This window comes from Heteronotia binoei, chromosome 20 (genome assembly GCF_032191835.1).
Source record: "Heteronotia binoei isolate CCM8104 ecotype False Entrance Well chromosome 20, APGP_CSIRO_Hbin_v1, whole genome shotgun sequence".
Classification (NCBI taxonomy): Eukaryota; Metazoa; Chordata; class Lepidosauria; order Squamata; family Gekkonidae; genus Heteronotia; species Heteronotia binoei.
Window position 1 is genome coordinate 16,290,440 of NC_083242.1, and position 12,654 is coordinate 16,303,093.

At 46.2% G+C, this 12,654-nt stretch overlaps 1 protein-coding gene across 2 annotated transcripts in view; it reads left to right on the top strand.

Moving 5' to 3' along the window:
- Window positions 1-5,334, top strand: part of LOC132588474 (uncharacterized) — a 50,044-nt gene extending 44,710 nt beyond the window's left edge. For both annotated transcript variants that reach the window (XM_060260868.1, XM_060260869.1), the window contains exons 12-13: window positions 22-115; window positions 4,665-5,334. In XM_060260868.1, coding sequence (XP_060116851.1) covers window positions 22-115; window positions 4,665-4,728 — 158 coding nt within the window. In that variant the 3' untranslated portion in view covers window positions 4,729-5,334. The remainder of the gene's footprint in view (window positions 1-21; window positions 116-4,664) is intronic.
- The last annotated feature ends 7,320 nt before the right edge of the window (window positions 5,335-12,654 follow it).

Below are 12,654 nucleotides of genomic sequence, written 5' to 3' on the forward strand. Positions count from 1 at the left end.
ATCATCTTTATTTTTTGGCAGCTTCCTTCCAGACCTGGGAGATTGCTCTCGCCATCCTGGGATCCATATTGCTTGCCCTGTTGTTAACTGGTGCAGCATTGTATTTCATCAAACGGTAAGGGGTGGCCCCTCTTCTCCCCAGTTCCGCGTTCTGCTTTGTATCATGGCTTGCTCCAGGGTTTTGCAAGACCAGGGGAATTGCCCAAGTCCCACAGCTATTGGATCAAGCCTGGAACCCAGTTTAGTTCTTAAGCTCTCAGGCCAATTTCCCACTCACCTTACACCACTCTCACGTTCCTCTTTTCAGCGGGGCTTCCTTCCGATTTCACACTATCCTGGTGCAGATAGTGTGAAATCGGAAGGAAGCCCCGCTGAGAAGAGAAACGTGAGAGCGACATAAGGTGAGTGGGAAATCGGTCCCAGGGTATGACCATCCCTCCCCTATCCTAGTGCTTGGGAAAGAAGCTGAGCAAGGACAGTCCTCAATACACCCCTGAAAAGGAGGCCAGTGGAGTTTAGGGTTGCCAATCCACAGGTGGGGGCAGGGGATCCCCCAGTTTGGAGGCCCTCCCCCCACTTCAGGGTCATCAGAAAGCGGCAAGGGGGAGAGAAATGTCTGCTGGGCACTCCATTATTCTGTATGAAGACCAATTCCCATAGAGTATAATGGAGAATTGATGTGGTTATCTGGGGCTCTGGGGGTGGGGCTGTTTTTTTGAGGTAGAGGAACCAAAATTTCAGTATAGCATCTGGTGGCTCTCCTCAAAACACCCTCCAAGTTTCACAAATATTGGGCAAGCGGGTCTAATTCTATGGGCCCCAAAAGAAGTTGCTCCTATCCTTCATTATTTCCAGTGGAGGTAGGACATTTAAAAGGTGTGTGGTTCCTTTTAATGTGTGGCCAGAACTTCCTTTGGAGTTCAGTTATGCTCGTCAAAACCTTGCTCTTGGCTCTACCCCCAAAGTCTCCTGGCTCCACCCCCAAAGTCCCCCGATATTTTTTGAATTGGACTTGGCAACCCTAGTGGAGGTGGCAGATTTCTGAAGAGAGTAAGGGGAATGAACAGATTGCCAAAGGCTGCAGGTCTTCATTGGTCTGCAAAAGGTAAAACAGTGTGTCAACTCCCGTAGGTTCTCCCCCATTCAGCGACTTGAGTGGGTTCAAGAGACGAGCATTGCTAAAGCTACTTTTGGCAGGAACTTGACCCCTACACATTCAAGCATTAGGCACCAAAAGCATTCCCTCCTGCCAGGCTGATGCACGTTCCGCAGAATCGGTACTAAGTCTTGATATGTGGTTTCAGGGGACTGCCTTAAATTCTACAGTTCCTATTTTTTGTAGAAAAGTTGCGTTGCATAAACCATAAGTTGCTTCAAACACTGGAGGGATGGGTGAATTTTCTCAAGTTCCTCCTAAATCAACCCTTTTTGATTTTTGTTTTTGGAGGGGGGTTTTTGGGTCTTTGTCCTCCTACTTTGGGGATTTCTGGACTGTGGGCGAGACAAGTCCTACCGTCCCATCTCAAGGAACCAGTGATTTCAGCTTCCTCAAGTGTGGGACTGTTGCATTGTGGAAACAGCAGAACCAGTCTTTTCAACTGCCTGTTTCCAGCGGGCATTTCCCCCTTCCCAGAATGATGACTTCAGGGGTTTCATAATATATGCTTCCAGTACTGAATTTGTGCAACGGACTTCCTAGTGGTCAGACACCACCCTTGTGCCTTCCAGCACAGTTTATGAAGTGGTGATGAGGGGGAAAAACCCACCTGAAATGGGGAAACCTTAAGGGATAAAGGTGTAATTGAACAATTATAATGTACTGTTTGGTTTCAAGATGTACAGTTGCTTGTTTTTTAATTTTGTTTCTTCAAAGCCCTGCTCCACCATGAAGTTTACTCACTAACCTTGAGAGACAGTGGAACTCCTCGAGTCCAGGAGGTCCTTGAAGAGCTAAAAAAAATTGTGGCAGGGGATGAACTTTTGTCATGAGTCACTGCTTACTTCTTCAGATAATGCTAGAGCAGTGGTCCCCAACCTTTTTGGCACCAGGGACTGGTTTTGTGGAAGACAATTTTTCCATGGACCGGAGCGGGGGGAGGGCTATGGTTTTGGGATGATACAATTGTGCACTTTATTTTGGTGTAGTGGTTAAGTGTGCAGACTCTTATCTGGGAGAACCGAGATTGATTCCCCACTCCTCCGCTTGCACCTGCTGGAATGGCCATGGGTCAGCCATAGCTCTGGCAGAGGTTGTCCTTGAAAGGGCAGCTTCTGAGAGAGCTCTCTCAGCCCCACCCACCTCACAGGGTGTCTCTTGTCGGGGAGGAAGATAAAGGAGATTGTGAGCCGCTATGAGATTTGGAGTGGAGGGCAGCATATAAATCCAATGTTGTTGTCATCTTCTTCTTCTTCTTCGTCTTCTTCTTTATTATTACATTGCAATATATAATGAAATAATTATACAATTCACAGTCCAGTTGCTAACAGGCTACGGACCGGTACTGGTCCACGGCCTGCGGGTTAGGGACCCCTGTGCTAGAGGGTCAGCCTCTCTCTTCCTTCAGCTATCCTGCCTCTCAAAGCTGCTGCAAGGATAAAATGGTGGAGGGGAGAAATCTGTACTCCCCACTGAATGCGTTGGAGGAGGGGTGGGATAAAAAGGTGATAGATGCAAGCTGCACTGGATAGCAATATATCTGTTTGGTTGCTGAAGTGCAGTTGTGCTACATGGAATCTGGTTATGTGCTCAGACTAGGGTTGCCAAGTCCAATTCAAGAAATTTCTGGGGACTTTGGGGGTAAAGCCAGAAGACTTTGGAGGTGGAGTCAGGAGCAAGGGTGTGACAAGCACAATTGAACTCCAAAGGGAGTTCTGGCCATCACATTTAAAGGGACCACTGCACACCCTTTAAATGCCTTCCTTCCATTAGAAATAATGAAGGATAGGGGCACCTTCTTTTGGGGCTCATGGAATTGGTCCCCCTGGTCCAATCATTTTGAAACTTGGAGGGTGTTTTAAGGAGAGGCATTGGATACTATGCTGCAAATTTGGTGCTTCTAGCTCAAAAACACAGCCCCCCCAGAGCCCCAGATAGCCATGGATCAGTTCTCCATTATACTCTATGGGAATCGGTCTCCATAGGGAATAATGGAGTGTCCAACAGACATCTCTCCCCCCCCCCCCCCGCTTTCGGATGACTCTGAAGCAGGGGGATGGCCTCCAAACCGGGGGATCCCCTGCCCCCACCTGGGGATTGGCAACCCTAGTTCAGGCTTGTATCTTATGCACTTTTTAAAAAGAAAGAAGGAGAAGAGTTCTTTTTCTGGCTTCTTGTGGTTGTATTAAATGGCTTCCAAGTGCAGGCCTCATTTTGGGCAGGAGCTCACAGGAGCAGAGCTCCAGAACTTCTAAATTTTATTGCGCTCTTTCTTTCTCTCCCCCCCCCCCCAAATACTTGCTTCTGGACTCCATTGTTCAAACCCCATGAGAATTTTGCTAAACTCTTATGATTTGACAAACTTTCTCATATTTTTCCCCACAAAAGGGAAAATAACCCAAACACATCTTCATCATGCCACTATGGCCGCATAGGAGAAAGTAATGTAAAAAGTATGATAGGAGCAAGGTTTTAGGATGACAATTACAATTCAAGAAGCATTTTGAGGTAAATGCTAAGCTGATATGATTGAGTACACCTTCCAGTGATGTCAGGGGTGTGTGGCAGATGCCAATGAGTTGTGCTAATGAGCTCCAGCACCTCTTTTTCTTTGAAATTATCCCTTTCCAAATGTATGACTACATCCTGCTTGAGGATAGGAGCCGCAGGGGTGACCAACAGTAGCTCTCCAGATGTTTTTTGCCTACAACTCCCATCAGCCCCAGCCAGCATGGCCACCCCTAGGATACCCGAGAAGCAGGAAAGAGACCCTCATTTCCCTTCCTTTCCCTTGGTTCCTGCCAAAGAAGCATGCTCCTATTTTTCCAGTTTTTGAAATCTGATTGGTATTAGACTACTTAAGCAAAAAACAAAACAAAAATAACAAAAGCAAAAAGTAAGTTTGCCTGCTTTGGGGAAACTATTTTAGAATTTCTGACTTCAGAAATGAATTGAACAATAATATTGCAATAACAGTATTAAAAAGAATTATTACAGAATTTCTAGCTGTATATAGGGATGGGCAGCCTCCAGGTGGGACTTGGGGATCCCCTAGAACTACAGTGGACCTCCAAAGTACAGAGGTCAGTTCCTTCGGAGAAAATAGGTGCTTTAGAGGGCTCTCTGGCATTGTACCCCACTGAGATCCCTGTCCTCCCCACGCTCCATCCCCTGACCAGGGCTTTTTTTTGTAGCAGGAACTCCTTTGCATATTAGGCTACACCCCCCTGATGTAGCCAATCTTCCAAGAGCATACAGGGCTTTTAGTACAGGGCCTACTGTAATCTTCAAGAAAACTGGCTACATCAGGGAGTGTGGCCTAATATGCAAAGGAGTGCCTGCTACCAAAAAAAGCCCTGCTGGTGGCTATGGGAACCTGGCAAGCTTATTGCAGAAATGTAAAGTTTTGGCACAACATCAAATGCTTGCCCTAGACACCCTCCTGATGCCAGGACTACCCAAAAATGAAAAGCTGTCTGACCACCTTAAATGTCTTTCCTCTTTCCAGGCGGCCTCAGAATTACACCACCATTGAGATGAACGACCACTGTGAGATTATGGCAGGCATTTGATGCTGCCAGAAATCCGCCTTCTCCAGGAAAAAGCTTTTTTCTGGCACTGAAGGAGATCGCCGGAGTCGCCGCTGCTCTTGCCTGGTATTTGCACTAATGCGCCAAGAATGTAACGCTGCATTTTAAGAAGTCCTAGATTTTTATTGTTTTTTTAAAAAATCTTCTGACTTTGGGAGCCTCTTTTGTTTCCATGGAGGTTCCTGCTTTACCTCAGGTTGTCAGATATCCACGGCAAGCCTGCAAGAGAGTCTTGGATAGTTTTGCTTTTGGGAAAGGCTTGTGCGCATCCCTGTTTCCAAGCAAGCCGTTGAACAACCTGATTACAAACTGGCGCACATTACAAGAGCGAGGTGGGTCCATGTGTGTCAAAGCGCTGTGTTAAGACGTGGATGGAAACTTGCAGCCTACTGAGAATTCCACCATGCTGCCAGATTTTTGTATTTGCCACAGCTGCCTTGAAGTTCTAGAGTGACCTTGGGCTGGTCACTCTCGTTCTCAGCCTCACCCACCTCACAGGGTTGTTGTGAGGATAAAGACCAAGGAATGATTTACCCTCCACTGAATTCCTTGGAGGACGGGTGGAATAAAAAAATTGAACCATATAAATGGTGTGTGTCAAACAAGCGGACCACAAATATATGTGCCACACTGCTTAAATGGGTAACGTGTCTGGCGATGTGTACACAGGTCTTGCTGGAAGCCTCAGTTACTGTTCTGGGGCTCCCGTTTACCCTTTTAGAGTTTCCTTCCCAAAGCAAACCTCCACATTCAAAAGTGGGGACTGTGAGATTTTAGCTCCCGAGAGCGACTGTTGGGCTGGTGTTGAGAAGAGAGATGGCAACAATCCCGTCTCTGTACTGCCCCTCAATAGAAAGACAAAGGCTTGAGGGGAAAAAAAGTTCCCAGGGGGATTTACTTTTGCCAGTAGCTCATTCCTTCCCAAAGCCAACAGAAGAAATGCCTCTAGACCTTGAATAGGGGGTCAAAACAACAGCATCTGTTCCCATCTTTTGTCAGTAGACCCCTTCTCTCCAGACTGCTTTTTTGAGCCATTACATTTGATCCTATCAAAAGCAGGGCTTTGTTTGAGCAGGAACAGTTGGCACCAGGGGGTGTGGCCTAATATGCAAATGATTCCTGTTGGGTTTTTTTCTATCAAAAAACCCTGTGTGAAACAATGGTGATATCAAGGAGTGTGGCCTAATATGCAAATAAGTTCCTGCTGGTTTCTTCGTACAAAAAAAGACCTGTGTGAAACAACAGTGATACCAGGATGTGTGGCTTAATATGCAGATAAGTTCCTGCTGGGTTTTCCTACAAAAAAGCCCTGATCAAAGGTTACCAGGTTTGTTATGTTCTTACTATAAGGCAGGGGTGGCCAAACTGTGGCTCAGGAGCCACATGTGGCTCTTTCATACATATTGTGTGGCTCTTGAAGCCCCTACCATCACGTCAGCCAGCTTGGAAAATGCATTTCTCTTTAAATCACTTCTCCAACCCAAGCCAGATGGCACCTTGGAGAATACATTTAAAATTAAAGCTGCTTTCTTTCACGTCTCCCTCCCTCCTCCTTCCCCCATCCATTTGCCTTCCTTCCTTGCAGCTCTCAAACATCTGATGTTTGTGTCTTGTGGCTCTAAAGCATCTGACATTTATTCTATGTGGCTCTTACATTAAGCAAGTTTGGCCACCCCTGCTATAAGGAGTGGGGAGGCTGCTGCAACAAATGGCTTTTTGCAGCCTTTCTGTGACCAAGTCTTCCAAGGGAATACCTGCCTCAGCCCTCCCTGCTCCTACGCTGCCCTCTGTCTCTCAAATGAGGGAAGCAGCGCACTGAAATGAAGCCTGGACACTGCTTTAAAATAGAGGTAAGTTTGTAGCCCATGAAAATAATATTGTTTCGAAGGATCCCATGTATTTCTCCTTCATTTCCCTCTTGAGAGTTCTGGCACTTCTTTTTTCGAGGAAATAAGCCCTGGTCCTAAGTCTCACATGACTATCTCAAACTTTTTCCATATAAGTAAGTCTGCACTGGGGGGTAGGCGTCAGTGTTCCCTCTAAACTGAGTTAGTGTGAGCTAGCTCACAGATTTTTTGCTTCCGGCTCACACAGTTTTGTCCTAGCTCGGGAAGGATGACCCCAGAGCACAGTAATTTATTCAGTAGCTCACAACTTTAATGCCAGTAGCTCACAAAGTAGAATTTTTGCTTACAAGACTCTGGAGCTTAGAGGGAACATTGGCAGGCATATAAACAAAAATGTGATACAATTTGATTTAAAGACTTTGCTTTATTATAATTGTTACAATTGCTTGCTTGCTTCATTGTGCTTTGATGTGGTTTCTATTCCTTCCAACAGGAAACACATTTTCAGAAGCAATGTTGCAACACGCCTTGCATTTCGCAGGGTCTGAGCAAAAGTTGCAACACAGGGTAAAATGGGAAGGAAATAGGCCATGGTGCTGCCTGTAAGCAATTTAATAAACCCCAACAAAACTCCCCAGGCCATTTTGGCAGCACAAAGATTAGCAGGAAATGCATATAAACTTTGATCAGGACCGGGGGTGGCCAAACTGTGGTTCGGGAGCCACATGTGGCTCTTTCACACGTACCGTGTGGCTCCTGAAGCCCCCACCACCCCACTGGCTAGCTTAGAGAAGGCATTTCTCTCTTTAAATTACTTCTCCAAACTAAGCCAGCCAGCGGTGTGGAGAATGCAATTAAAGGGCGTTTTCGCACTTAGTGTTTGCTACCATTATTCCGCGGAGGAATTCTGTCCGGACCATTTCCCCCATTTTCGCACGATGGCCTCTTTTGCGCAGTCGGTTTCCATGCAGCCCGCGTCAAATTGTTTTCGCACTAGCATCGACTTGACTTTGAGGCCCTGTCAATCTTTTTTTTTTAAGCGCATGGCTGGTTGCGTTACTGCGTAACAACGTAACACGTCACCACTGTTCCTCCCCCTTTTTTTCGCGGGCAAACCGCATCACGTGTGCGGCTTATGCTTAAGCATTGGCTGCAGCTGTAGCATCCTCCACAGCCCTTTATGTATTGACAGAAGCATTCGCAATGGAGAATCTGGTTAACAAGACTGTGGCGTGTCTTTATTCCATAGTGGAGGTTTTGGTTTTGTGCCTGTATGCCGGACGCCAACTCATTAATGCACATGCAAAGAGATCCTCATACAGCAGTCACAATTCTCGCGAGATTCCCCCCCCCCCCCCAACACTTATGTCTGCAGGGATCAACCCTGATGTATGATAATGCTGCATTAAGTATATGACGAAATTCCGTAGTTGCGAAATATCGCAGTAACGCAATCAAATAGAAGTAGCTGAAAAAACCCAGCAGGCACCGCCTAACCGGAAATGCTGCACGCTTGCATCTGACCACTGCCAACAACTTATGTGTGATCTGAAGGATGCGTATCAATCAAAGTAGTAGTAAGCAGGATTCCCCAAAACAAGCTGTGGATGCTGCCCTCAGACTTCGATCTAACGGAATGCATCACGCGTGTGTTGTGTATGCTGTATGGCACCTCACTGATTCCTTGATTCCTTGAAATTTTGGAATTTTGTAGCTGTGAAATATCGCTATTATGCAAAGAACTAAAATGAAGGGGACAAAATGGCCGAGCGGGCACGTTTTGGAAGCACCACGAACACACACTACAAGGTTATACGGCTGATGATTGGCCAGGCAAGCAGCGTACATGATTTGCATTGCATTGCACGTCCCAGGGGGATGGAGTGGGAGGACTGAAAGGCAGAGGAGGGTGCTGCCCCCCAAGCAGTCGATGCGGAACGGGATGAGTTTCCCACAACAAACTCCGTGGAGTGGATCTGCAGGTTTTAGGAAACTCCGCTAACATGCGCATCCAGATACTGCGCGGTGAAAGTGCTGAAGCCGTGGATCAAACCGCGACTGCGGAGCAACATGTGCAAAATCAAGCAAAAGATCTGGAGGTAAGTGGGATGCCACCCTGGGGTAAACGCAAATGCGAAAACGCCCAAAGTTAAAAGTTGCTTGCTTTCCACCTCCCATCTATTTTCCTTCCTTCTGTCCATCCATCTCACAGGTCTCAAACATGACGTTCATGTCTTGCAGCTCTCAAGCATCTGACATTCATTCTATGTGGATCTTACATTAAGCAAGTTTGGCCACCCCTGATCAGGACCATCTGATTCAGGGGGAATGTCTGTTAATTCTGCTGGGTGGAAGATGCTCCTCTCAGATTAATCTGTCTCTTCTCTCTCCCCATAGAAACCAAAAAAAAATCCAACTGAGTATATTTAATATATTAAAGAAGGGATTATTTGGCTCAAATTTTGGTTAATTAATTAACCTCTAAACTGAGTTAGTGTGAGCTAGCTCACAGTTTTTTAGCCTCTGGCTCACATATTTTTGTTTTAGCTCAGGAAGGATGGCCCCAGAGAAAACTCATGCAGTAGCCAAATTGCTCGCTCACAACTTTAATGCCAAATTGCTCACTCACAACGTAGAATTTTTGTTCGCAGGACTCCACAGCTTAGAGGGAGCATTGAGGAGCAATGTCTGGATTTAAATCCTCTTGGCCATTACCTATGCTTGTTCAACACATGTCTTGCAGCTCTCAAGCATCTGACAGCTGCCTGACAGTCCTCTGATATTCTGGCTATTCGACACATTGCCATGCAATTTTTGAGTCTAGTGCAGGGGTGGACAAACTTGCTTAACATAAGAGCCACATAGAATGAATATGAGATGTTTGAGAGCCGCAAGACATGAGCATCAGAGTTTCGGAGCTGCAAGACAGGAAGGAAGGCAAATAGATGGGGGAGGAAGGAGGGAGGAGAGGTGGAAAGAAAGCAACTTTAAATGCATTCTCCAAAACACCAGCTGGCTTGGCGAAGCAATTTAAAGAGAGAAATGCCTTCTCCAAACTGGCCAACTGGGTGGTGGAGGCTTTGAGAGCCACACAATATGTATATCCCACCCTGAACCTGATTTGGTGGGGAAGGCAGGATATAAATGGAATAAATGAAATGGAAATTACTCCTGAGCCACAGTTTGGCCACCCCTGGTCTACCGGCATGTGTAAAACCAACAGAAACTTGTTTGAGGTTTGAGCTTTCATGTGCATGCGCCCTTCTACAGATACCTTGAATAAACTTTTGTTGGTCTTACAGGTACAACTAGACTCAACATTTATTCCACTGCTTCATGGCTGCCCACGTGGATCTATTGCCATACAGTTATTATTATGATTACTCTGCCAGGTGCTCCACAGGCCCCAGCCTTATACTCTTGGCAGCAGCTTTTTGTGGGAATGGTAACTGTACTTTAAGGCACAGGGAAGTGTGTGGCAGGCAGCATTAAAAGAAATGCCAGAGCATTAACACTACCTTCTTGTAATTAAAATATCCCTTTCAGTGGAGTTGTCTCTGCCCTCTACTGGTCACCAAATTACACTTCTTGCTATCTGAAAATCTGCATTTGAATTACCAGGGACTTCAAGAATTGTGTATCAGTATAATTATTTGTATTGACATACTCAAAACAGGGATATTGGCTGTATATCTCATTACATATGCTTTACCCATTTTCACTATATTTTATCGTATTCCTTTTTCCTATGGCAAACTGGAATTATGTTTACATGTTAAAAAGTAAATTAGGTGGGCAAGAACATCACTATCCGATGTATTTCTCTTTTAGCTGTATTGACACACTCAAACAGGGACTCTGATTGCTTATCCCATTACATATATTGAACCCATCTCCCATTGTCATTGACAGACAATCTCACATTTTTACATACACCCTGATGTAGCCAAGTCTCCTGGAGCTTACTGTAGGCCAGAGGTGGCCAAACTGTGGCTTGGGAGCCACAAGTGGCTCTTTCACACATACTGCATGGCTCTTGAAGCCTCCACTGCACTGTCAGCGAGCTTGGAGAAGACATTTGTCTCTTTAAATCGCTTCCCCAAGCCAAGCCATCTGGCAGCTTGGAGAATGCATTTAAAGTTGTTTTCTTTCCACCTCTCCCTCCATCTTTTTGCTTTGCTTTCCTCCCTTGCAGCTCTCAAACATTTGTTCATGTCTTGCTGCTCTCAAACATCTGATGTTTATTCTATGTGTCTCTTCTGTTAAGCAAGTTTAGCCACCCCCCCCCCCACATCCCCAGTAGGCCCTGTACTAAGAGCCCTGTAAGCTCCAGGTGGATTGGCTACATCAGGGCTTTGTGGCCTAATATGCAAGGGAGTTCCTGCTACAAAAGCCCTGAATTCTTGTGTGACTTTTCCTTCCCTGCAATTTATGCACAGAAGACTGAACTACCTGTACGGGCAGGCAGTCGGCTGTCACTGCGCAGTCTGCACTGGCTACCAATTGAGTACCGGATCCTTTTCAAAGTTTTAGTATTAACTTTTAAATCCTTACGTGGCCTGGGACCTACATACTTACGGGACCATCTCTCTCCATACAAGCCCCGGAGGCCTCTACGATCGGCCAGTCATCTTCTGAGCATCCCTGGCCCAAAGGATGTCCGGCTTGCCTCGACCAGGGTCAGGGCCTTTTCGGCCCTGGCCCAAACCTGGCGGAACAGCTCCCCAAGGAGATGCGGGCTCTTCCGGATTTATTGCTATTCTGGAGGGTCTGTAAAACGGAGCTGTTCCGCCAGGCTTTTGGCTGAGGCAGGCAGGCATCCTCATACCGTCTAATCGGCCTCCCTGCACTGACCGCATCCTGTGTCCAATCTGTAAAGGATGTACATATCTGTACACTGATGCTGCCTTAATTTATTTTAATGGTTTTACCTGTTTAATTTAAATTGTCTTATGATGTGATTTAAATTATTATGTTGTAATCCGCCCTGAGCCCGACCTGGGAAAGGCCGGACTAGAAATCAGCAAAAAGAAATAATAAAACCCCCAGATTTTTATGGAGATGAAAGTATGGGTGGAAAACCTGAGAAGTGGGGGAAGGTGAACGAGGAGTGACACTGAGTGTGGGTACAGCTATAGTGGGAAAATAATCAGTTTTAAAAAACGAAGGTGGAGTATAAAACGAAGGTGGAGAGGACCACGAACATCATTCGGCGTTCTTTGCAAAAAGGGTGGGCTGAAGATAGGATAAGACCAGATGTGACCAAACTTGCTTAATGTAAGAGCCTCATAGAATAAAGGTCAGATGTTTGAGAGCAGGAAGGAAGGAAGGAAAATAGATGAGAGGAGGGGAGAGAGGTGGAAAGAAAACAACTTTAAATGCATTCTCCGAGCTGCCGGCTGGCTTGGCTTGGAGAAGTGATTTAAAGAAAGCAATGCCTTCTCCAAGCCAGCCAATGGGGGGGTGGGGGCTTCGAGAGCTGTACGATGTGTGAAAGAGGCACGTGACTCCTGAGCCGCAGTTTGGCGACCCTGGAATAGACACACAACTCCTTTGTAGGATTTTAACCTCTCTTTGCTGTTTCCAAGTAAGAAGACACGTAGTGGATGAATATTCTAAGGAGGGGTATCAAACGTGGCCAAGGGAATGAATCAGGCCCCCGAAGGGCTCCTATCAGGCCTCCAAACAACTGGCTGTAATCTGCTTCCTTCTCCCTCACTCTTGCTTCCTTCTGCATCACAGCTTGCTTTGCCAGGCTTGCTCAATTGCGGAGGACCTACAGAGCAAAGCCTCTATTTTCTCCATGGGTTGAGGCTCCTCCCTTGGAAAGGAAGGGGAGGAGGGATAGTTTGCTTTGCCAGGTTCTCTCAATTGCACAGTAGAGTTACTGAGCCAAGCCTCTCTTCCTTCTATTAGCTGAGGCTCTTCCCCCTCCTGGTCCCCTGCAGAAGGAAAGAGCCAGAGCTTCCTTTGCCTAGTTCCCTGGACTGCACAGGAGAGATACAAAGAAAGCACCTTTAAGACCAACAAGTGCTAACGTTTTAAGCATGTTTTATTTTAA